General features: G+C 41.0%; 1 protein-coding gene across 2 annotated transcripts in view; it reads left to right on the plus strand.

Annotated features, from left to right (window-relative positions):
* The window catches only part of SAMD12 (sterile alpha motif domain containing 12), a 382,037-nt gene that overhangs the window by 250,051 nt on the left and 107,688 nt on the right, over window positions 1–24,298 (plus strand). The window contains exon 5 of one of the 2 annotated variants that reach the window (XM_046642230.1): window positions 10,773–10,923. The exons of the other annotated variant lie outside the window; for it this stretch is intronic. Coding sequence (XP_046498186.1) covers window positions 10,773–10,923 — 151 coding nt within the window. The remainder of the gene's footprint in view (window positions 1–10,772; window positions 10,924–24,298) is intronic. 2 annotated transcript variants of the gene reach the window in all.

Below are 24,298 nucleotides of genomic sequence, written 5' to 3' on the forward strand. Positions count from 1 at the left end.
CTCTGGTCTGTTGGAAGTAGCTGAGTCGAGGACTGTAAGGCCAGGCCTTAGCAGAAAGCATGGATCTGTGACTGAGCAGGGTCCACCTCGAGCACAGAATGTGGACGGTTGTGCTTGCCATTGTTGAAACCTAGGCCCACCCTTCTCATCTTACAGAAGAGGAAACAGACCATGAAAGGGGTAATTACTTCCCTCAGCTCAAGTAGCTAGCTAACGCAAATCAGGGCTAGAAACCATATCTCCTAGCACGTTTTCTACACGGAGTCAGGGAAATGGAGCCCACTGGATACATTCTTCTCCTGCATGACCACCACAGCTACCACCAACTCATAAAAGAGGCAGGCATGATTCGTACTATAGCTGTGCCCAGTCTTGCTCTCTTTCAAAAGCTTGTTCCTGTAATTGAGTACCAGCAGTGTGGTTCTGGGGCCACCTACCTCAGAATCATCTAGAGTATTGATTCAAAATGCTGTCTTGGAACATTCTCTAGTTCTTCTGATTTAGAAGGTGATTTGGTCACTAATGTTTAAGAACTACTAATGGGGAGTTGGGGCTGTTTATGTCAGTGATTCTTAGTTTCTGGGCTTCTCTTTTTCTTTCCTCTGGGGCTTTAAGTCAGTACCTCCCGCATCATCTTGTATTTCTAGTTCTCAGTGAAACTCAGCAAGAAGTGAAGATCATTCTACTCTTCATCAGACTGTGATTCGCCCAGGATAGAAATGGGGAAAGGGAGTTCTCAGAATAGGAGACATTCAGTGTTCTCTTGTGGATCATGATAGAGTTATATAAAAAGATCTCTCATTTACCTACTGGTGTGTTTTCAATAAAAATCTATTGTCAAAGATGGTGAAACGCTCTTAAGATCTTCATTTTCAGCCATAGGCAAAATATTTCCAAATGCGTGTCAGTATTTTCTTAAAATTCCTTTATGAGAATTTGGTTTAGTGCTGAAAGCAAAGGATATATACGAGTGGGCATAGGTAGTATCTGCAAATATGCGTCTCTGGCACACACAGTTTTTCAGAAAATTTGAATTGGTTGCTAAGATTTAAGGATCAGAAGAGATCGCATTTTTAAATATAAACTTGCATCTTCTATTTTAAAAACTCAAACTGTTTCAGACTGGCCCACAGCCCACAATGCAACAACCTGGTACCTAGTATCTGCTCTCTGAAACAGACTTGTGGCACATTAAAGATGTTTGTAAATTCTTTAGCACTCATCTTATTGAGAGGTGGGGTCAGGTATCCTCCCCTTGAAGTCTTAGTGACTTCTCTGGCCCGTAAAAGAAGCCATCTTGGAAGTGGATCCTCCATCCCCATGAGGGGACATCACATAGATCAGAGATGAACCATCCAGCTGAGCCCTTCATGAATTCCTAACCCACAAAAGCATAAGCAAAATAAAATGATTGCTTTAAGCTGAAAATTTGGAGTCGATGCCTGAAACAAGAGCATGTGCTTCCCGTTTGCTCTATTCTGACCCCCTTCTTTCCCCTGGCTTTGTTACTTAAATTATTTACATCCTGGCTCCTGTAAAAATTTGGGTTCACAATCTTTATTTAAACCGTGGTCTATAGATTCTTGAATTATGTAAACCTTTGGGAATTAATATATTAAAAATAGAATTTTTTATATATATGACAAAATTAGGTTGTGAGGGGAGAAAGGAAACAAAGCAATGGAAATTTCCACTTGAAGTACTTTATCTTCCATGGGCCACCTTGTTCAAGGTGAAGAGAGCACAAGATCAGGAGTGGTCAGCTCTTTCTGAGAGTCAGCAGCCTTATCTATAAAAGCAGGTCCCATTCATCTTTGACATTCGATGAGTCTATGAGTAAGATAGCTCAGCTTTTGTATTATTTACAGTATTTTGAGTGTGTATTCATGTATCTGGTATTATAAAGTGTATTTATTCCCTGGCAGTCCAGCCTGTGGGGCAAAGGAAATGTCTAATTCTTTGTGAAAGCCTGTGCCTTTCTCATCTTGTACCTTCAGCTCTCAGTAAATATTTGTTGAATAAATGAATGAACAAATGAATGTGTGTTAGTCACCGAGACTACAAAGACAAATGAGGCTCAATCTTTGCCCTCGAGGAGCTCACAGTCTATGGAACACAGGCAGCAAATTAAATGCCAGTTACGCCTCCTGGGTAGCACATTCTTTTATTCAGAAACACCGTTTCATCTGTGTCTAGTCATTGTTCACACCCATACCCAGAAGAAATAACAAGCTACATGAAAACATGCCTTGGAGGAGCCCAGAATGGGGCGGGGGTCTGCAACCCACCTACCCAGAAGAGGCAACCTCCCCCTGCGGAGGTTTAGTGCATGAGAAGGAGGAAGGGGCACACATCCCATCAGAGCTGTGGGAGGCAAGGCACGCTTACTCAGAAGCACCCTCAGGGACCCATCAGAAGAGCAAGAACAGAATCACTGATGCATCATTCCATCAGGCTGTGCTTGAACAGACTGCAGAAACAGCAGTGAGGCCGCTCAATCAACATCACTCCTCAAAGCAGCGGCTAGGGCTGAGAGGTTCAGGGCAAACACCAGAGTTTTGTTTTGTTTTTTAAAAGAGATGTGAGGAAAGCCCTGATTTTAAATCTGCCTGTCCCATACGCGCTTTTAACGAATTATCTTTTTACCTCCCCAGGTATGTTTGGCAAAGTGTCAGCTTGTGCATTTTCTCCCTCTGTTGGTTTTTTTTTTTTTAAATAATTGAGGACTTTGTGAAGCCGGACAGAGGGGAAGCAAAGACTTTTGTTTAATCTTAAAGATAAGTGTCTTCTTGTTCTTTATTCTCCCAGTGATACTGAGTGTCAGGGTCAATATATTGATATGATCAACGTTGTACAGATTGTTGATTAAAATGCTTTCGGGTTTCGAAAGATTTCTTTTTGTTTATGTTAAATAGCAAGACCATAGGGATGTCAGGAAGTTGTTAGGGAGCAATGCTGGGCTGTTTTGTCAATTTCCAAGCAGCAGAGCTGTGTTCCAGCCCAGGGAGGCCAAGCCCCACAGGTGGAAATGACTTTCTGTTTACCAAGTAAGGAAATACTCAACCAGTGGTTAATTTGCTTTGTTCCTTCAACAGACTCAGAGCTCCTTGAAGTAGAAATCCTCTAAGAAAAGTTAAAAGCAACAACAGCAACCAAACTTCTCTTTTCCTCACAATTTAAAACTTTGTCAGCATCTTAACATTCGGAAGAGAAAATGTCATCTTTACAAGGGTCATTTTCTTCTTTAGAAATTAGCCTTTTCATCATTTCAACATTGGAATCCAAAGTAAACATAAACTCACTGTCTTGGTAATTAGGTAAAATTATAAAAATAAAAGGTATTATTAAAACTAACCCTCAGCTGCAGAAACTATCAATAGTAAGCGGTGATTAGCTAGCATGTAATATGGCACTGACTGTGCGCTTCATCCAATTCTGGCTGAAGACATCCGCTTTCCCAGGGGGAGGAACTTATATCTTCATGAAAACATAACTTACTTGCTAATTTTTGTTTCTATCCTTTTAAGTTTTGCCACCTGTCTTTGATCTAGATTACTTGCGCATTGCTCTTAGCTGTTAGCAGTGGTTCCTGTGTGGTCCACTACCCCTGGTGATCTCAGGGTATTTCAGTCTAGACTCTCACGGCCTTAGACTCCTGTCTTTAGGTAGGCATTATGTTATGAAGTGAATAAAAGTTTTATTGCCTAACCTGCAGAAAGTGACATAAGGTTAAAGAAAGCATGTCAAGACAGCATGCTTGGGCTCCCTGCTTCCAAGCGGTCTGAATTCACTCAATACCTTGGGACCCAGAGCATGGAAGAGACACTGGAGTATAAAAGCAGAACTGGCATGTGACATGGATTGCTGGTCCCAATCCAGCAATTACTAGGGACCCTCTTGGTTGCATAATCTTGTCCTTTAATATAAAATGAGGACTACATGGATAAAATTCCTGAAGCGTAAGGCTCTTTCTTCCTCAATTCACAAAGCCTATTCTATAATCATAAAAATCATAGGCCCAAAAGGAACTTTGAAAGATTGTATGGCCCATGCTCCTGACTTCAGGTAAAACAATGCATAACCTATCCATAAAAGATAACAATGTGCCTGTTTTTAAGCTCTGAAGAAAATGATAGTAGCCGGCTTTCTTTGGTAACCTATTCTGATGTTTAAATACTTTCCCCAAAAGGATAATCTTGGAGTCACACAAAGCTGGATTCAAATGTCTTTGCTATCACTCTGGCTACGTGATTGTCAGCAGATTACTGATCCTCCCACATCTTAACTAATTTGTAATGTGCGAATAAACAGCAGCCGACTTACATCACTAGGTGGTTTTCAGGAGTGAAGAGAGACGTGGGAAGCACTTGGCACAAAGAAGACATGTTATTTGTCTTCTCCTCTTTACCTAACCTGATACCCTCCTATTGCATTCTTAGTGTTCTCCAGGTCACTGCGGAGGGGCAGTATCAAATGTCTAATCATTCCGTAAGGTAGTAGATAGCATGATGTAACTGGAAGACTTGGCACAAACTTCAAAGGGAAGCTGGCTTGCCACCTTCAGAATAGCAAGATAAAGTGAGAAAGCATTCAGTATATCACACTGTGTTACCTTACTAGGACTGCCTGAACAGGATACCGCAAACAGGGTAGCTTAGAACAACAGAAATGTATCGTCTCACAGTGGCGGATAGCAGAAGCCCGAGATCAAGGTGTCGACGGGGCCATGTTCCACGTGAAGGCACTAGGGAATGGTCTGTTCCAGGCCTCTCTCCAGCTTCTGGTAGTTTCTTGTATGGCACCATAACTGCAGTCTTCACAAGGCATTCACCCCCGAGTGTGTTTGTGCCCACTTTTCCCCTTTTTATAAGGATACTAGTCACATTGGATTTGGGGCCCAGGCTAATCCAATTTGACTTCATCTTACATCTTATAGATGTAATTACATCTATAACACCAAGTGAGGTACATTCTGACTTGCTAGGAATTAGAACTTCAATATATGAAGTTTGGGGGGTTGTATTTCAACCCATAATACACTAAGTTGAGGGATAGTTAGTTGTTCCTGAAAACCTTTTTCCACATACTCTTTGACATTATTCTTGGGACTTAGGACAATAGTGGTTTGTGGCCAGCCCCCCAAATAGTACAGGAAGACAATTCCTTGGAAAACCAACCTCAAACCCCTTGTATGTTAGGAAAGTGGGAAAACATGGCCATAGTGAAGCGCCCTAAAGTCACATGCACAAATGGAAGAGGAGGGAAAGCCTGGACACAAATAGACAAGACAATAGGGGTCCTAGGTGAGCCACATCAGGAATGTTATGTGGTTGGTAAAGGGCCTTTGAGGCAGTGGCTGTGCGCTCCTGTTAGATCTGGGAAGTTTCTCTTCTAACCACTGCTGTGCCGTCATCAGGGCTGGGAAGCTGTGACCCTACGACTGTGACGTGACGCAAAGGCCTTCAATAGTCCACAGGAGGAAATATGGTAAAAAGAGAGCAAGATTCAAAAACTCGCCCCCATGAGAAGAATAAAGTTAATTGAGATTCTCAACACCACATTTTTTGGAAGTTGGGATTAGCTGAAAAAATTTTAGAATAATTTTCAAACATATGAAAGGCTACATTTTGTCATTTCAAAGCAAGAGAGAATTGAGAGGAGGCTTGAATTATGAAAGATATGACTCAAATTAGATTTGAGAAGAATTTAAGAATCTATTTTAAAAAAACAAATTGTGGTATCTTCCCTAAATAAAAAAAAAAGAAAGAAATTGTGGTACCTTCCCTACATATCTTAAATAAAAGTGCGGCATCTGTCTACTATAAAATGAGCATAGTCATTCTTGAATATCAAAGAGCTGGGCTTTATCCTTCCATCATTTTTTCGTGCACCAAAGAGATATTGTGTGCATAGCCTATGCCAGGTGCAGTGCTGGTGGATAGGGTCGTAGGGATGACAGACACAGGCCAGGTCCTCAAAGGGCTCAACTCATGCCTCATGCTCAATATCTAGCTGTTGAATAAATACATAAATGGAGATGTATAAACAGATAAATTCTAATACAGTGACATAGTACTAATAGCTGCCCCGTACTGTGTTTATATTTCTAATTATGGGTAAAGTAATTAGAGAGTGCTTTGCAGAAGAGGTGGCATTTGGGAAACAATCTTGAAAGATGATGATTGTTTGTGGGGTGGGCATGAAGGGATGGGACACACACACAAAGGCATGGTGCTGGGCTATTTGGACCCTGAGTCCAGGGTGGTTGGAGTGGAGGTTATATGGTAGAGGTTGAGAAGGCCAGTGATCAGAGAGGAGACAGGAGGAGAATGAAGTACATAAAGCCCAGTTCTTTAGAGTGTCTCGTGAGCAACTAGTGACTCTCATGCTTTATTTACTCTAAGTCAAGTCTTACTGTATTTAATGCTCTCCTGATATGTCCTGAAAATAAGGCACTCCTTTTGTCCTTCACTTGTAAATTGGTTAAACAAAAGAATCATGGCTTGTTCATATTCTAAAAGATAGGGGTGGGTGCGGTAATTGTTCAGCTGGGGAATCTTCGACATCAACATGAGGTATTTGTGAACATCCTTTCTCTTTCAGTAGCAACACACCTGGGATCATGTTCAGAAAGCTGAACAAGCTTGGTCTTAGCTTCTTGCCAGACAGTGGTGGGACTTCATGTAGGTGGCAGATAAGAAGAAAGCACAAGGTGGCTGGAATCTTTGATGAGGTTAGAGCCACAGAGCACAGCAAACTTGCCATTGAGTTCTTACCAACTTATTTTGTTGTATAAAAATCCCACCTTTGCACAGCTTGGAAGGAGGGGCTTGGAGCTGAAGTGAATCAGCTCAGAGAAGCCCTCCACGCATAACTAGCTGTTGAGTGTCTTCTACTTTTCAGACACTGTGCTAATGCTGGAAGGCAAATACCATACATTCCCTGCCAGCAAGAATTCCAGGTTTTCCTGGCGAGACAGGCATTTCCTTGACAAGACAGATGACTAAGCAGTCACAACACAACATGAGATAAATAACGAGATAGGCAGAGGGTGCCATGGACACTAGAAGGGGTCCTTAACTCCCCATGGAAGTGGGAAGGTGAGAGGTCAGGGAGCAGGGGACTCCAGAACTGAAACTGATCAAGGCAAAGCATTCCAGGCATGGCAGCAGGATTCAAGAAATGACTTTCTCCTGTGGCTGGAGTTTGAGGTTTGTGGTGGGGGCCATTATGAAGGCTGAGACTGAAGTGTAGATAGAAGTGTGTGGTGCTGAGGGACTGAAATGTCAGCAGTATACCCTCCAAACCTTACAGGAGCTGACCCTGCAGCAGAGGACCCAGACTCATTTGGCTGTAAGCCAAGGTCCCACCCCTTCTGCACACACATACACAAGCAATCACCCAAGGGCACTTTCCTACCGTTGCAATGGTTATGTTGAGAAAACCAGGGAAGAGCTCAATTGTAACGAGTAATTAGTGTTGTGACTAAATAAATGAACGCCACCTGTGCATCCTGTTTGGGGAAATGAGTCAAATTAGGGAAACAAGTTGCATAATCACGGCAAATGCCAATCTCAGCCATTGCAGCTATGCTGGTCATTTCTAGTTTTAATGAGCTGCTTCGTGATCAGTGTTCATTCAGATGAATAAAGAGGAATTTTAGGTTCATGTTTTATTTTCAATCACATATGTAATATGTGATCACTGCCATAAAAGTAGTTGTGCCAAAAAGAAAAAGATTACACTTAGTCTAAACCCCCCATGCAGAAATGGCTGTGAACATTTTGGTACATATCCTTCCAGACTTTCATAAGTATGTATATTTACAAAAACTGATTATTTTCTTATTCTGTTCTGTTAGTTTGCGTTTGACTTTCTAAGTTTTTTTGTTTCCTTTGTTCCCTCTTTTTCTAAAGGGCCAAGGGCTAATTTTGCTATGTGATCTGAATTTTTCTTTGATTTCTTCCCCTTTCTCCATTCTACTCCAAGAATTTGGTAGATATGGTACTTGTTTTAAGTTCCTCTGATAGTTACCATGAAATTTTTAAATAATATTGACACATGTTTAAAACCTATGATCTAAATCTATGTATCTCAAATTATTAGCTTCAAGAATGAAACAATATCTATTGACTCATTGCTATGTAAACATGAAGAATGACCACGCTTTCCTTCCTCCCACTCCCCACACACACCACCACTCCCTCCCAGTTTTTATTATTCTACTTTGACGTTTTTGTCCCAGTCTGTAATAGTTAAATTGTGGGTTCTTGTATAATGGGACTTCTTGTTTCAAGAATATCCTTTACATTCTTCTTAGAAACAATGCTGTTTAACAATATTTGCATTCCTCAATTTCCATATTGTTGGTTAATCTCAGTTACGATAGAGGACATCTATTTTCTAGAGCCCTTTCTCAGCTGAAAATGTCTTCTGATTGACTTCACTTATTACTGGCAGCTTGAGCAGATAATAGAATTTGGGAATCATAGCATAACCATTCTCCCTGAAAACCGCATAGACAAAGTCCACTGGCATCTTTTTCTTTTATATCGGATCTATTTCTTTTTCCTGGGTTTTGGGAAGATTCTTTTTTACAGACTTAATATCCAGTGGATCTAAATGTTCATCATTTTCACAAAGTCTTCAAGAAAAATTTTTAAAATAGAGATTTTTTTTTTCGTTTCAGGGGAATTTTTCTTCAATATACAGAGGTGTTTTTTTTAATACTTTTTGGTCAGGAAGATTGGCCCTGAGCTAACATCTGGCAACATCTTTTCTTTTTTTTTCCTCCCCAAAGCCCCAGTGCATAGTTGTATATCCTACTTGTAGGTCCTTCTAGTTCTTCTATGTGGGATGCTTCTATATAATGGCTTGATTAGCAGCGTGTGGGTCTGCACCCAAGATACAAACCCACAAATTCCAGGCCACTGAAGCAGAGTGCGTGAACTTAACTACTGTGCCACCAGGCCGGCCCCTCCATATACATTTTTGAAATGGGTTCTGTTGCATTGGGACTGATTGCTTCCTCACTCTGGTTATGCATATGCTACATATGCTATGTCTGTGATTCTAATCCGTCTTTTCCTCTTTAATCATTTTCACTTGCCTATTTTATCCCTCTGAACTCTGCTTGGTTGTCTCAAATTTGCACTCATCTTAATAGTTTCTAAACCAGATTAAATTTTAGAATCACTTCAAAGAATTTTTGTAAATACAGACATCTTAGCCTCACCCAAGACCCACTGAATCAGAATCTCCTATATTTTCCCTTAGGAATGTATATTTTAAATATCTCCCCCATATTTCTGGTGATCATCTAGGTTTGGGAACCACTGTCGTGTTTCACTAATTCCATATAATTCAGGGCTGATTCTCCCCTTTACTGCTTTTCATGCAGTTTCAAATTCTGCAATGGAATTATTTGCTTTCTTGTATCCTTTACATAAAACCCCTTTTTATCTCTGTTTGTTGCCTCATTACCTCTCTTTTAGCAAGTTTGTGTTTTGAGTAATTGCCTTGAGAATATAAAGTAGTTACTCTCTTAAACTTTTGTCTTTCTCTTGCAGCAAATCTTTTCCACAGTATACTATTCTTTTCTCTTTTATATGTTATGTTTATTTCCTTGTGTTTATATTTATAATTTGTGTGAGGAACTGTTTTTATTCCTTCTTTGGGGCCTCTTTGATAACTCACTCTTCAATGGTGACTTCTCTGCATTCCCAGGCACTCTTAATTTGAGGACTATGTGATATGCATTTACATAATAAGTTTTGTCATTCAGCAGCCTAAAGAGCCAGTTTCATGGGTAGACCCAGCAGTGGAACTTTGCCGTACTCAGCATTTTTCACATGTCTGAGAATTCTTGTATCAAGACCATCTCTCCATATCTTGGGTACGCTTCACCCTGCCCACTGTTCCATGAACCTAGTGTGAAGTAAGTTGAATAGAACTTACGTGAGTTGGAGCAGTATCCTGTCTAGTTCCAAAATGTTTGTCGTGTTTCTTTAGGAATGACCACATTGGCGACAATCGTATTAGAGAAAACTCCCCACCTTCACAGGAGGTCTCTGTGGTTGGGCCATGCGTATTTCTTCACGACAAGGCATACTCCACATTGTCGCATATTAGTGAGTCCCTCTACTTCCTGTAGACTGAGTTTGCCTTCAGACCTCAACCCTCATGGTAAGAACCTCTCCCCTAGATGTCAGAGTAAGTCTGTAAGAAAGGCAAGTAACAGACAAAAACTGGAATATTGGATAAGCCCAATATCCATTTGCAGTTGTGGTTAATAAATTGTGGTGTATTGTACAATGCAATGCAAACCCTAATATTCATATGCATAAGTATGGACAAATATTAGAAACAAAGTTGAACAAAAGAGTCAAACAGTCAGTTGGAAGACCCCGAACAACTGTGTTCCACTCTCAGGATGAGCACTTGTATGTCTTTCCTCACTTTGAGGCCGTCTCCATGGTATCAAATGCAGGTTTATAGATGTCTCGTTAAATGGCTTTGTTAGGCAACCTGGTTCAGCCATGAGGAGAGGCTTTTCCCTATTCCTGCTTCTTTTTGGATTTCTGAAAGCAGGAAGGTGGGAAGCTTGCTTTCACATGAGACTTTCCCCCAGAAACAGAGCAAGAATGGCTAGAGTTATTCACAAGGCAGTATTACTAGTAGTATGACCGTGAACAATGCAGAGCATCGTTCTCAGGCAGCACCTTGTCCATACATTTTCTTCAGCGGTGGAGTTAGTGCTGTTATGCTTACAGATGAAGACAGTGAGGCTCGACGAGCTGAAGTGACTTGTCCCTCTTGCTGCCAAAGACAGAAGCTCACTTCAGACAGAGTCCAAAGTGTGCCCACTCTCCACTACATCACAATGCCTGATGCTTCAAGTCCATGGTCAACTCAAGTTGAAAGGTACTTTCAATCATTCAACAAATATTGATAGAGCACCTGTTATGTGCTCAGTATGGGTGCTGAGGACACAGCAGTGACACACATATTTTTTCCCTGCTGTTGTGACACTTAAAATATAGAATGGGATATAGGCATTAAAGAAGGAATTGCACAGATAGCTATTAAATGACAGTTGTGAAGAAGTTACTATGTGATAGTATCTAAGGGGGAACCCAGACTACAGGGTCAGGGAAAGGATTTCTTAAGGAAGGGACCAAAAATCTGAACCTGAGTTAATAAGCAAGTTAATCAAGCAAAGAAGCAGGGAGAACAGCAATACAGGAGAGGAGCAGCCTGTAGGAAGAGCCCAAAGGCTGGAAGGACTTGGTAAACTAAAGAAATTAGCATAAGGGCATAGCGAAGCAGGTGGATGGTGGCCAAAGATGAAGAGCAACACATCCTGCCAAGGTGTGTAAGCCATGAAGACCAGGATTTGGGTTTTATCCTAAAAGTAAGGGCCAGTCTCTGCAGGGTTTCAACAAGAGGGAGGCATGTTCATATCCATTGCTTTGTCTACTAAAAAAAGGGTGAAGAGAGAAGACTGGCTTATTTCTGAGCCAAAATATAATTGGGAATAATTAATATATACTAATTACCTGTTACATTGTTATAGATTCACTTATATAATATCTGTAAGACTCTTTTTTTTTTTTTTTAAGATTTTATTTTTCCTTTTTCTCCCCAAAGCCCCCTGGTACATAGTTGTGTATTTTCACTTGTGGGTCCTTCTAATTGTGGCATGTGGGATGCCACCTCAGCGTGGCTTGATGAGCGGTGCCATGTCTGTGCCCAGGATCCAAACCGGTGAAACCCTGGGCCACTGAAGCAGAGTGCGCGAACTTAACCACTGGGCCACAGGGCCAGCCCCTGTAACACTCTAAATAGATGAAAATATGTCACTCTTAGTCTACATTTTGAAAACTGAAAGTTGATCTGGCAAACCTTAAAAGACATCCCTGGGGCCAGCCCAGTGGGACAACAGTTAAATTTGCATGTTCTGCTTTAGTGGCCCAGGATTCGCTAGTTCGGATCCCAGGTGCAGACCTACACACTGCTTGTCAAGCCATGCTGTGATAGGCATCCCGAATATAAAGTACAGGAAGATGGGCATGAATGTTAGCCCAGAGCCAGTCTTCCTCAGGAAAAAAAGAGGAGGATTGGTGGCGGATGTTAGGTCAGGGCTAATCTTCCTCAAAAAATAATTAAATAAATAAATAAACTTTAAAGAAAAAGAAAAGACATCCCTGGCATTCACAACTTGTCAAGTTGAACAGTTTGTCTTCTGGATAAGAGATGTCAGAATCCCAATGCAACCTCCATGGATCTTGCCTCAGTCCACCCTTGCAAGTCAGACTTGCCTGCCCTCCTGCCAGCAAAAGGTTGAGGCCTTGAACCCTAAAGTCTGCTTAAGCTCTTCTAGGGACAAAGAAATATACCACATGGCAAAATGGATGGGCCTTCATTTTAAATCAATATTTTATTTTTATAGATTCTCATTCAGTGACTATAAAGGGCCCATTTAGTAGATCTTTTTTTAGTATCAGAAAATTAATTTCAATGCCACTTCACTTGATTGCCTGCCATTTTCCTCCCCCTACTTCCTCTGACATTTATCCATTGTTGTTTCATACGCTAGGAAATGACTGATTACTCTCCAGAGTAATGCCACCTGGGGTGATGAATGGTACCTATTTGTTGAGTACTAGTGGCATGGAAGTACTATGTCAAATACTTGGAAATGGATGATAAAGACGAACAAGCCAGGTTTTCTGCCCTCAGGAGCCCTCCAGTCTTAGGAGATCAGAGGACCACAGTCAACTGGGGTACAAGTGCTACCGAGATGGCTAACACACTCTGGATTTTCAAAAGCAAGAAAGAAACAGGAGAACTTTTGGTTACCTGGATCATTGGGAGTAAGGATTGTTTTTAGGAAGTTGTTTAAAAAAATATGTATGAAATCCCATGCTTCTGAGAGTTGGTTATATCAGAATTCTGGGCAGTCCGTTAATGTATTCCTTACATGATTCCTTTCACCGAGTCAATCTCTTGAAACAAATCCTCTCTGAACTAGCAGTCATCTTTGGGGATCGCTCATGTGTATGTTTGCAGGCCACTGCACTGTTCCTCTGTGGAAGGGAGCAAATAGCTATTGTCTAGTTGTTTTTATCTTTGATTTACTTCATTGTAAACGTGATGTAAAGCTGGCTATGTTAAGTTAATTATACCTAAGCTTTGATTTTCTGCTGCTAAATGGAATCATGTAGAAGGCATCCCTCCCACCCCAGAGGAATGGAACATTTAACCACAGTAACCATTTTTACATTGGATGAAGCACCTTGCTCTCCTTTAGGACTTCATTGCCATAAAGTATCTGATTATTGGGGGAAAAATGCACAGGTTCTGCAGAATTACATTGTGTTTGATGCTCAATGTAAACCCCCAGATGCCACAAAGTACAACTCCTTAGCAAGGGGAGCAGAGGGAGGGGGCGTGATCTCTACTAAATATAAATTCCAGTACAGATTTATAGATGTTTAAACTCCTCCCTAATATTTGATACATTCCTAAATAGGCTGAAATAGTTCTTTTTCCCTCTGCTTGGTACCTGTCATTCTCCTGGAAATCTAAAGCAGCATAAATCACGCACTCAGTCATCAGAACAGAAGTAGAGTATGACCTGAAATATACTTTGGGTATTAAAATTCATAATCTTTCCCAAGCCACCCCCTAATCTGGGACCCTGAGTTTTGGGCCTCTTTTAGGAGGTGATATTTCACTTCTTACCCCTCAGTTTATGGTAATTTTATGCTGATCCAGGTCCAAGGATAATTTCTCCCAAATTCTTTATGAGGAAAACTCAGTTGTCATTTGCATCTTAGATCCCTGCAATGGATTGGCAGGCATTAGAGAGTAAATCCATCCTCCAGCTATAATTCATTTAGGTCTCTCTCCAATTTGACACAGTGGAGCAGGGTGCTGTTATTGAGAACTTGAAGCACCAGGTGTGATTAAATAAGATCACACATTTCATTCTCTCTTTAATTTCACGTCAGTCTTCAGCAGCTGAATCCACGCACTCCCCCCGTGGAGTCAACCAGCACCGTGCATTTGTGGTGTGCCCAGCAGAACCGTGGCAAAATGTTTCCAAAGTAAGCCACCCTGCTGGACCATTGTGAGTCAAATCTGGTTTTGCCTCCAAATTATTCAGTATTGCTAGATCTGGTTTATTCATCCACTCATCTCTCTAGAGAGAAGACCTCTGGTACTTTTACATCATTGGTGCTCAATTTCAACTAAAAGTAGTTTCAAAAGAGAGAAGACTAGAATCAAGGATAAAGCGACAGTTAGAAGTCTTCGCAGCCTTTCATCTCAACCCCTCCGCTTGTTTCTTCTGCGACTCCCTCACATCTCTCCCCACCCACCCCGATTCTCTGCTTCTAGAATTGGGAGTTGGAAATGGCATTGGTACATTTTATTTGCAAGCGTGTCCTGAGAAACTACATTTGTGGCATTCTTGATGCCATTATATAATGAAATTGAGGTAAGGGGGCATTTCTCAGATTAGGGTTCAGTGTGCCTGACCCCTAATATTTAGCTGTAGGCCGTTCAGGACAACAAGAATAAAGCAGCACCCCTGTATTGAGATGCAAGCAGTGGTCATGCGGTATAACCAGGGTGACAATAAGTGCCATTATGGATGCAGTCTCTGGAGAGAAGGAAGTAGCTGTCCCTTCCCAGCTGTGTATACTCTTCCTTTGCACCAGAAGACAATCACTATGACCAGTAATGGGTCAACTGTGTAGCATGGTGTGGGTGAATTCATCCTACAAATACAGATTGAGTGCCCGTGTGCCAGGTGCTGTCCTAGGCAGTGCCTAGCAAACACCATCACTGCTCTGCCGAAGCTTATCCACTCTTCATAATCTGACCTCTGCATACTTCTCTTTTCTCATCCATCACCCCCAGTATGCTCTGTTAATGTCCAGTCCAGTAGAATAACTTGCAGTCCCATGACTGTCATGCTCTTCTTGCTTCCATTCATCCTGGTCCACATGCCTATAGAGCCTGGATCTCTTTCTACCTCTTTACCTCCCTACCTTCCAGCCAAACAACAGGACTCGTTTCCTAGAAGTACCACCCCTGGCCTCGCCCCTCCTCTCAGCTAACTGAAATATGTCATCTTGTCTTTCATCCCTACTTTAACCTTTTCTAGGTGAGAGATTGTGTCTTATTTATTATGGTCCACATTCTGCTTGACACATAGTGGGCGCTCAATAAATATTTGTTGAATTAATCATTTAATTTATATCCTTGAATAAGATCCATATGCACTCATTTACTCTCTATGTAATTTTTGTAAGACCCACAAGATAGCTCTTAAATAGAGAGTGGAAAGATTGTGACATTTGTAATGTTGGTCACCCTAATTGTAGTGAGAACACCGCTGTGTACTTTCTTAGGAAAATCACATCTTCTCCCTGGTCTGCTTTTTAATAAGAATGGAACCCCTTGGCAAAATTAGATTGGAACTGTTAGAAGTATTAGGTGGTTCTTTGTTGGAATCACTTCTGGAGAATTACCAAGCCTGTGCTTTCTTATTGAGTACAAATTAAAATTTATTTTAAAAATAAGAAGAAACAGATTTACAACTATAAAAAATAGACGTGTGTAGATATAAGTTTGAAGGTAATGCATAAAAATGAAAGAGCTTTATTTGGGTGATGAGATTAAAGGTATGTTTTTCTGTTTTCAAAATGTTCTTTAATATTTTTTAATTTATTTTTGATGGAAAAAATGTTAAAGCAAGAATCTTCTTGAAGGGAGCAGATATCCAGGAGGTTTTTGCTTTACTTGTACGAGCTCAAGTGAATCAGTTAAGGGTTCTCTGAGCAAACATATATCTTGCCAATTTTTTTTTTTAACCTCAAGCTTTTTATCAGCAAGATATTCATTTATTCATTCAACAAATAAATATCCACTGTGTGTCAGGCACTGTGATATGTACTTGTTTTCTCTTTATAGTAAAATGATTCACAATATACGTGTGTCAAATCATCACATTGTACACCTTAAACTTAGACAATGTTATATGTCAATTATATCTCAAAAAGGCTGGAAAAAAATAATAATGGTGATAAATTTTTGTAGCACTTGGTAGCTCCCAAAGCTCCTTCCCATACGTTACGAATGCTCTCTCTCACAATTCTGTAAAGTAGATAGGATATTGTATTAGTCAGAGAAACGTTAGCTGCTGTAACAAATAGGTTCCAAAAAGTTAGTGGCTTAGTTCTCTGTTATTTAACAGTTCTCGCTGGAGGTTGCAAGTCAGTGGATGACTGTTCCACATAGTCATTTAGGGGCTCAGGCTGGCAGCAGCTCTGCCATCTTTAATATACCAATTTTGAGACTGCTCCAGTCCTTGCCATTCTAACCTGAACGTAAAGGGCCTTGAGCCAGTAAACAGAGGTTACAAACATCACTTGTGCTTAAATTCTGTTGGAAAAACTTAATCACATAACTACATCAGCCTCAAGGGAAGTTTGGAATTGTAGTCTAGTCTTGTACTCAGGGTGAAGGGAAGAATGAATTTTGGTAGATAGCCAGCACTCTCTGCCACAGCAGATGTATTTAAATTACCATTTGTAAGATGAAAAAACTAAGGCTCAAAGAGGCTGACCTGCTTAAGATCAGCCAGTTAAACATGAACAATCAGAACAAGAAGTCAGGCTCCTGAATGCTAGATCATTATCTCCTCCATTACTTTGAGTTGCCTGGAAATGGAATGATAGCAAAGTCCTGGCTTGGTGGAAGCATTACCCGTGGATATCTAGCGCTGGCTACGAATATGAACATGAACTCTCATAGCACAGCCTAGAATATGAATTCTTGTATTGGTTTACTTGGTTCAGTCCGGACCAGAAAGGGGGTGCTCCTAGTGCTTGAGGAAAGGCCAAATGCTACCTTGTCAACATTTTAATGTGAGCAGTGTGTTTGGCTTTCCACAAGCTCCATGACAAGACTGAGAACTGACTAATAAAATCCATACCCATGTCGAAAGTTGATGTAGACACACGGTCCACAGGCATGAATATAGCCAGGGATCTCCCTTGTATCTTCCGTTGTTCCCTACCAATGGCTCATTTAATGAATATTTATGGAGAGCTTGTTATGTGGTAGGCGTAGGGCTACAGAGAAGATCAAGACAGACACAACTGCAGCCATCATGGAGCTCATCATAAACAATAACAACTAACAAAACAATGACAAACTGTGACAAAGGATGCTAAGAGAGAGAATAATGGTGGCAGACCCATTTCATAGATGGCTTCTAGGAAAGCATTTCTGAGGAAGTAATAGTTAAGCTGAGTCCCAAAGGATACGAAGGAGTCAGTTATGCTAAGAATAGTGGGGAGAGACTTCCAGACCAAAAAGCACAGTGTGAGCACTGGTTCTAAGTGAGGAAGAATGTGGCACATTCAGAGAACTGAAGGTGTCCCATGGGATACCGAGTGAGTAGAAAGTGGTCAAGAAGATAACCCTTGCAAAAACCTATGAGGTGGGTTACTATTATCATCCCCGTTTTAGAGTTAAGGCAATTGAGGCATAAAGATTAGATGGTTAAGTAACTTGCATAACGTCACGTAGCTGATAAACAGGAGGGCCAGGATTTAAACTCAAGGAGTCTAGCTCCAGAGTTTACCCCTACCCCACTGGGTTATACAGTCATACAACCAGAACAAGACTCAAATCCTCCCCCTTGGTCCAGTAAGCAATTTTTCTCTCCTCTAAAAAGAAAGATCTTTCTTCCCTTAGCAAAAGGTTCTTAACCTGTGATCTCTGGACCTCTTCCTTCTCCAAGGGAACCACGGATAGAATTCAGTGGGGCAGATGAATTTGGAGATAGAGATACAGAGAGATATAGAGAGAGATATGTATGTACATATATGCATGTATATATATCTATATATATAATATTTCCTGTAGGATATACATTATATTAGAATATATTTTAATCAACTTTTTCCTGAAATTTAACATTTCTTTCTATTATGAATGTAGGTACAAAACCTCAGTACTTTTTCTAAGCACTTCATGTGACTTTGTCACTAGCATCACAGGTCATTTTTAATCACATAACAGTTGTTGAAGATATCTTGAAATATCATTTGCACTCATCACTACTTTCAAATTACAGTAGTTATTATTCCTGCCAATAAATCCTATTATTTAACGCATTGATAAAGAAACACATGTATTGTTCTGTCACACATTTTTGAAACTCTTAAGGGTTTATCAGTATAACTTTTTTATTTTGTAATCTTATATATTTTTCTTTATGCATTTAAAAACATTCTTGAGAAGGAGTTCATGGGCTTCCTTCACCAAACTGCCAAAGGAGTCCACAGCACCAAAAAAGTAAAGATCCCTTTCCTTAACCTTTTCTATGTTTAAACTTCCACCTTTCTTCCCTACATCACCAGATTTCTAGAATAGTCCATATGGATTGTCTGTACTTCCTCACATCTCCTTTGTTCCACAGTTCACTGTTTCCTGGCTTTCACCCCCAACTTGTTTTCACAAGATGGTTGCTCTAAGATCACTCAATCCTCCCAAGTTAAATGAATTCTTTTGAGCATCTCTTTTCCCTGACATCTGTAGAATTTTACCGCTCTTGATCCCATTTTTCTTCAAGTGACTCTCTCTTGCTTCAGCTTCAGGAAAATCACCCTTTTTTTTCCTGTACCTACTTTTCAGTGTCTTTGCAGGCTACTCAGTAATCCCAGCTAGTTCTTCTAAGCTTCATTCCTAAATTCCTAGCTGTGCAAAGAAAGTTTTCACCTTTAAGGCCCAGAGGCATCCCAAACTCAGCGCATTGAAGTTGAGCTCATCGATTGCCTCAGCCACCAACCCTGCTCTTTTGTCCTGCATCCACGTGTTGATTATTGACATCACTCTCTTCTTATCACCCAAGCTGAAAACTTCAGGGCTGCCCTCAGTTGCTCCCCCTGCCTCACCCCTACATCTACTAAATAAACAGTTCCTATGGGTCTGCATTATTGAGGAAGTGGGGTTGATCTGTCCCAAGAATGACATGTATTACTGGGAGAGGTGTCAACCTTTTAGGTATAAGTTTTATGAGTATAATAATAATTTATAAACCCTTGAGAATTGCTCTATGATTTTAACTATCCTTCCCCAGGCCAAAACTTTTGCCAGGAGTCTCATGGCTAATTTATGACTTAAAATTCAAAGTTTAATGGTTTTCTTCTCTTTCTCAGTGTGGAACATGTTGAAAAACAGGCCACATTCCTCTGCTCAGTGTCAAGTAGAACTTCTTTCCTTGCTAACTAGCAGTTTCTAACCTTTTCCTGATTAGAGCAGGGTGAGGGAGGCAGGCGGGTCAGGAAATTTCTTACTTGACAAATACTGTCATAAGCCGGCCTCACCTTGAGGGCTGACAAGTGTTTACCCTTAGATGTGTTCTTCCAGACACCACCACCACCTCACCACCCCCATTCTGGAGATGGCTCACCTGTGGTTCCCTTGAGGAGAGCAACAGCATCTGTGTCCTTCTACAACTTTATTTTTCTTTAGCCCACAGTGTTCTAGCAATGCATCAGCTTCTTGGCTTGAGTTGCATTTTCCCCTTTTAAGTGGCCTTCTTAGGGAGGCCTTAGCTCCTCCCCAACCAGCTCTCTTGTGTGGGATGGCCCAGATCTGATCCCAGGAAATGATTGTGTAGTCCTTGCCCTGACAAATGAGGGCTGACTGTCCCTAGCATTAGAATCTTTTGTTTGCCTGCCACCGGAGCAGTTAGCCAGCCGCTGGTTCTGGCTCTTTCGATGTCTCACTTTGTGCCCCAAGCTCCCGGAGACACATGTCAGGTTGTTTGAGAGTTCCCTCGAAGTCTCCCCACTGAACTTGGGATGAGGGAGTAGCCCCTCCATGCCTCCCTTCTCTCCTCCTCAAGCAAATAGACGCAAATTAGGATGTCAGGGACTCGTGCCCAGCTTTCTTTATAGAAAACCTCCTTCTAAAACTTTTTCATTGAAGTATAATACAAAAACAGTATATGTATATTAACTGTACAGCTCACTGGATTTTCACAGATTGAACACACCTATGAAACTAGCACCCAGATCAAGAAATAGAACATAGCTAGTATCCCGGAAGCCCTCCTTGTTGCTCCCTTCCAGGCACTACCCTCTCCCTGCCTGTGCAAAGGGTAAACACTATTCTAAATTCTAATAGTGAAGAATAGTATCATCTGTTCTTGTTCATTATGTAATGGAACCATACACTACATACTCTTTGTGTCTGACTTCTTTCCTTCAACATGATACTTGGGAGATTTGTCTGTGTGTCATCTGCAGTTTTGGGTTTTTTGGGGGTTTTGTTGCTGAGGAAAATTCACCCTGAGCTAACATCTGTGCCGGTATGTGGCTGCTGTCGAGTGGTGTATGTTTGCGCCTGGGAACCGAACCTGGGCTGCCAAAGTAGAGTGTACTGAACTTAATCACTAGGCCATGGGCCTGGTCCCAAGTCTGCAGCTTTTTGTTCATCCATGTTGTTTATTCTAATGGCTCTAAATTATTCAACATGTAAACATATCACAATTTATTTATGGATTCTGTAGTTGACGGGCATTCGGGTAGTTTCCAGTTTGGGGCTACTCTGTAGAAAGTGCTGCTCTGAATGTTACTAGACATGTCTTTGGGTAAACATAACTACACATTAGTATATACTAGGAGGGATTTGTTGAGCCATAGGGCAGGTATATTGTATTAGTTTGCTAGGGCCGCCATAGCAAAGTACCACAGACTGGCTGGCTTAAACAGCAGACATTTATTTTCTCTCAGTTCTGGAAGTTAGAAATCTGAGATCAAGGTATCAGTAGGGTTGGTTTCTTCTGAGGCCTCTCTCCTTGTCTTATAGAGGCCATCTTCTCCCTGTGTCCTCACATGGTCTTCCTTCTGTGTGTCTCTGTGTCCAAATTTCCTCTTCTAAGGACACCAGTCACCCTAATGACTTCATTTTATCTTAATTACCTCTTTAAGATCCTGTCTCCAAATATGGGGAAATTCTGAGGTACTGAGGGCTATAACTTCAACATATAAATTTTAGGGGGACGCAGTTCAGGCTATACATGTACGTTCCACTTCAGTGGATTCTTCCAGTGTCTCAACAGTGGTTGTACCAACTACCACTGCCTCCAGGAGTATATGAGAGATCTGGTTGTTCCACATCCTCACCCACACTTGGTATCTTCTGTCTTTTAAAGAAATCTTTAAACACAAGCTCCCAACCTTTATATGCTCTTGATCTGATTGAAGGGTAAAAATAATAGAACTGATTTTCACACCTTTTTTGCAAACCTTGCACATACAGTGCAAGGTATATGGCATCTCCCTTTGTTATGTGGCGTCTGTTGTCTTCAAGGAAAATTTCATTCTAACATCATGTTAACTAGTTCTAGAATTTTTGCTTGTGTTTTGCATTATTAGGCAGAAAAATAAGTTGGCCATGACAGTACCTTCATTTTACTTTTGAAATTTGGCCCTCCCACACCTGTCCCAGCATTTCGAGGGAAACTCACCGAAAAGGTGATACCAGAAATCTCTAAGCAGGTAGACCTCTTTATTCTGATGTTGGGGCTGCAGCTCTGGGGGTGAACCCTGGTAATAACACCTCTCAGTGGCCACTGCCCCCACCTGGAGGAATCTAACAGCTCCAGCAGTGGTGGCTGCTCCTCCCTGGCCTCCAGCAGTTCTTCCTTCCTTGTCCCTTCCTCCATAGCTGGGAGGTTCACTTTTCCTTTTCCAACACCATCTCTAATGGGAGGCTTCTGAAAGGATTTTTCTGATGGCATTTAAGGTACAATAAGGCTCACTCCAAAACAGCTATTTTAAAACATTTATCCAAATCTCCCAAGGACCCACAGGGGAGCAACAAGTCTATAATCATAACCCCTCGCCACCCCCCCCAAGGATCCCATTGTCAGTGCCCAACTCAGAGCACAAGTCTGTGGCTCATTCTTGACTCAGAAAACGTGCTTCACCCCACAAATCTTTCCACAGGGTGGAATGATGAATCTCTCACTAAACTCAGGAGTTTAGGAGATCTGGGGGAAATTATCTATGCAAATTACAGGAATAGCCTGTAATTTCAAGGGTGAAGTATGTAAGCAGAGCTATACAGACATGACATTTTGATCATGTGGTTAAGTTTGTCTTTTCTCTAGGCACCAGAGTTTTAGACTTTGAAGACAGGAATAGGACTTTGTACACTTGCCCTTCTTTTGTTTTTTTTTAAGAAGAGCCAATGTTCCAAGCTACAAAAAAATAGTTGGGAAATTAGTAGCATCCACAAAGAGCAAACAGCAGTGGTTCCTTCTCCGTAAGAATGAAGCACTAAGCCAACCTTTTTTTTTTTTTTTAAAGAAAACACCGAATGGAAGTATTTTCAAATACTGTGCCTGCTTTTTTTTTTTTTCTGCTTTTTCTCCCCAAATCCCCCCAGTACATAGTTGTATATTTTAGTTGTGGGTCCTTCTAGTTGTGGCATGTGGGACGCCGCCTCAGCGTGGCCTGATGAGCGGTGCCATGTCCACACCCAGGATCCGAACCAGCGAAACCCCAGGCCGCCCAAAGCGGAGCGCGCGAACTTAACCACTCAGCCACGGGGCTGGCCCCTAAGCCAACCTTTTTAAGCTTCTGGTCAGAAAACAGAGGGAAAGAATCTCTCTGAGAGACTGAATAACATATAGTTATGCTCTTAAATGTGGAGAAGGAGACATTGAATCAATATGTACATTGAATTAATCCAACTTTATTCTACTTACTGCTTAAAACAGAATTAAGACATCTAAAGGTTTTTAAGTTTCTTTCTTTTAAGAAAGAAAGCTGTTCAAACCAGCCCTTATGGTTTAGTGGTTAAGATTCAGAGCTCTGACTGCCTCGGCCCGGGTTCATTTCCTGGTCATGGAACCACATCACCCATCTGTCAGTTGTCACACTGTGGTGGCAGCTAACATAGCGAATTGAAAAAAGGCAAAACCAAAAACTAACAACTGGGATACACAACCATGCACTGAAGCTTTAAAAAAAAAAAAAGAAAGGGAAAGAAGGAAAGTTGTCAGATGTTTATCTCAGAGGAATGAAAACATGTTTGTGTAAAAATCTATGTACTGATGTTCATAACAGCTTTATTTGTAATAGCCAAAGACTGGAAACTATATATCCCATACTGGGTGTAAGGTTAAGCAAATTGTGGTACATCCATCCATAGCATACTAGTTATCAATAAAAAGGAACAAACTAAGGGGGCTGGCCCCGTGGCCGAGTGGTTAAGTTCGCGCACTCCGCAGCAGGCGGCCCAGTGTTTCGTTGGTTCGAATCCTGGGCGCGGACATGGCACTGCTCATCAGACCACGCTGAGGCAGCGTCCCACATGCCACAACTAGAAGAACCCACAATGAAGAATACACAACTATGTACCGGGGGGCTTTGGGGAGAAAAAGGAAAAAATAAAATCTTTAAAAAAAATAAAAAATGCAAAAAAAAAAAAAGGAACAAACTAAGGATACGTGGCAACAAGTTGGATAGATCTCAAAAGAATTATGCTGAGTGAAAAAAAGCCAATTTCAAAAGGTTATATACTCTATAATTCTATATACATAACACTCTTGAAATAACAAACTTATAGATATGAAAGACAAATTAGTGGTTACCAGGGGTTAGGGTTGGTGAGTAGGGGTAGGCGTGGGCCATAAAGGTGAAGCACAAGGGAGCCCTGTGGTGATGGTACAGCTCTGTATCTTGATTGTGGTAGCAGTTACACAAAGCCCCACATATGATAACATTTCACAGAACTACACACACACAAGTGCTTGTAAAACTGATGGATTATACCAATGTCAGCTTCCTAGTTTTTATATTGTACTATAGTTATATAAAATGTTAGCATTGAGGAATGCTGAGTGAAGGGCACACAGGACCTCTCTGTACATTTTTCTACAGTTTCCTCTAAATTGACAATTATTTCAAAATAAAATTAAAAAAAGAAAGCTGGTATATTGTATATCTTTGTGTTTCCATTGGCAATAGAGTCACTTCATCCTACATTAAAAATGGTATTTATATTTTATTTTGTTCTGTAGAATTTCTATAGAATTCTATGGAATTAAAATGGTATAGCAGATACAGAGAAAAATAGATAGAAGATGTCAAGCCTTTATCTGTTCCTGCCACTTAATTTGAAGTTATTGGGGATAGTGAGAGCTGGAATAGAAACGTTTGAAGATTTTTGGAATTACACCTTCTTTTACATTTGTTTT

Source organism: Equus quagga, chromosome 16 (genome assembly GCF_021613505.1).
Source record: "Equus quagga isolate Etosha38 chromosome 16, UCLA_HA_Equagga_1.0, whole genome shotgun sequence".
NCBI lineage: Eukaryota > Metazoa > Chordata > Mammalia > Perissodactyla > Equidae > Equus > Equus quagga.